The sequence below is a fragment of the Haliaeetus leucocephalus genome, unplaced genomic scaffold (assembly GCF_000737465.1).
Source record: "Haliaeetus leucocephalus isolate CR32 unplaced genomic scaffold, Haliaeetus_leucocephalus-4.0 Scaffold164, whole genome shotgun sequence".
NCBI lineage: Eukaryota > Metazoa > Chordata > Aves > Accipitriformes > Accipitridae > Haliaeetus > Haliaeetus leucocephalus.
This window is the reverse complement of record NW_010972600.1, coordinates 323,338-323,573: the sequence shown is the minus strand read 5'-3', so window position 1 is coordinate 323,573 and position 236 is coordinate 323,338. Positions and strand designations below refer to the sequence as shown.

Sequence of the window (236 nt, the reverse complement as noted above, 5' to 3'; positions counted from 1 at the left end):
TGCTCCGCGCCGCCGCTCCCTCGCGCCCCATTGGCCGCTCCGCCTCTTCCCGGCCTCTGATTGGCGGGGGGGGCGGGCGGGCGGGGCCGCGCGGCCTCTTCCGCCGGACGGGGGCGGGGCCATGACGTCACGGCACCTGCCGGGGCGGCGCAAGGCACGACGGGAACGTGGTGGGTAGGGCCGCTCCCCGCCGGCGGGGGGCGGGGCATGCCGGGACGCGCCGGTCCTCCCCGGTC

At 81.4% G+C, this 236-nt stretch overlaps 1 protein-coding gene across 1 annotated transcript in view; it reads left to right on the top strand.

The window, feature by feature from the left end:
• Positions 1-121: 121 nt before the first annotated feature.
• Positions 122-236, top strand: part of SHC2 (SHC (Src homology 2 domain containing) transforming protein 2) — a 9,211-nt gene continuing 9,096 nt past the window's right edge. The window contains exon 1 of the mRNA XM_010563259.1: positions 122-170. Within this exon, the coding sequence (XP_010561561.1) occupies positions 122-170 (49 nt within the window). The remainder of the gene's footprint in view (positions 171-236) is intronic.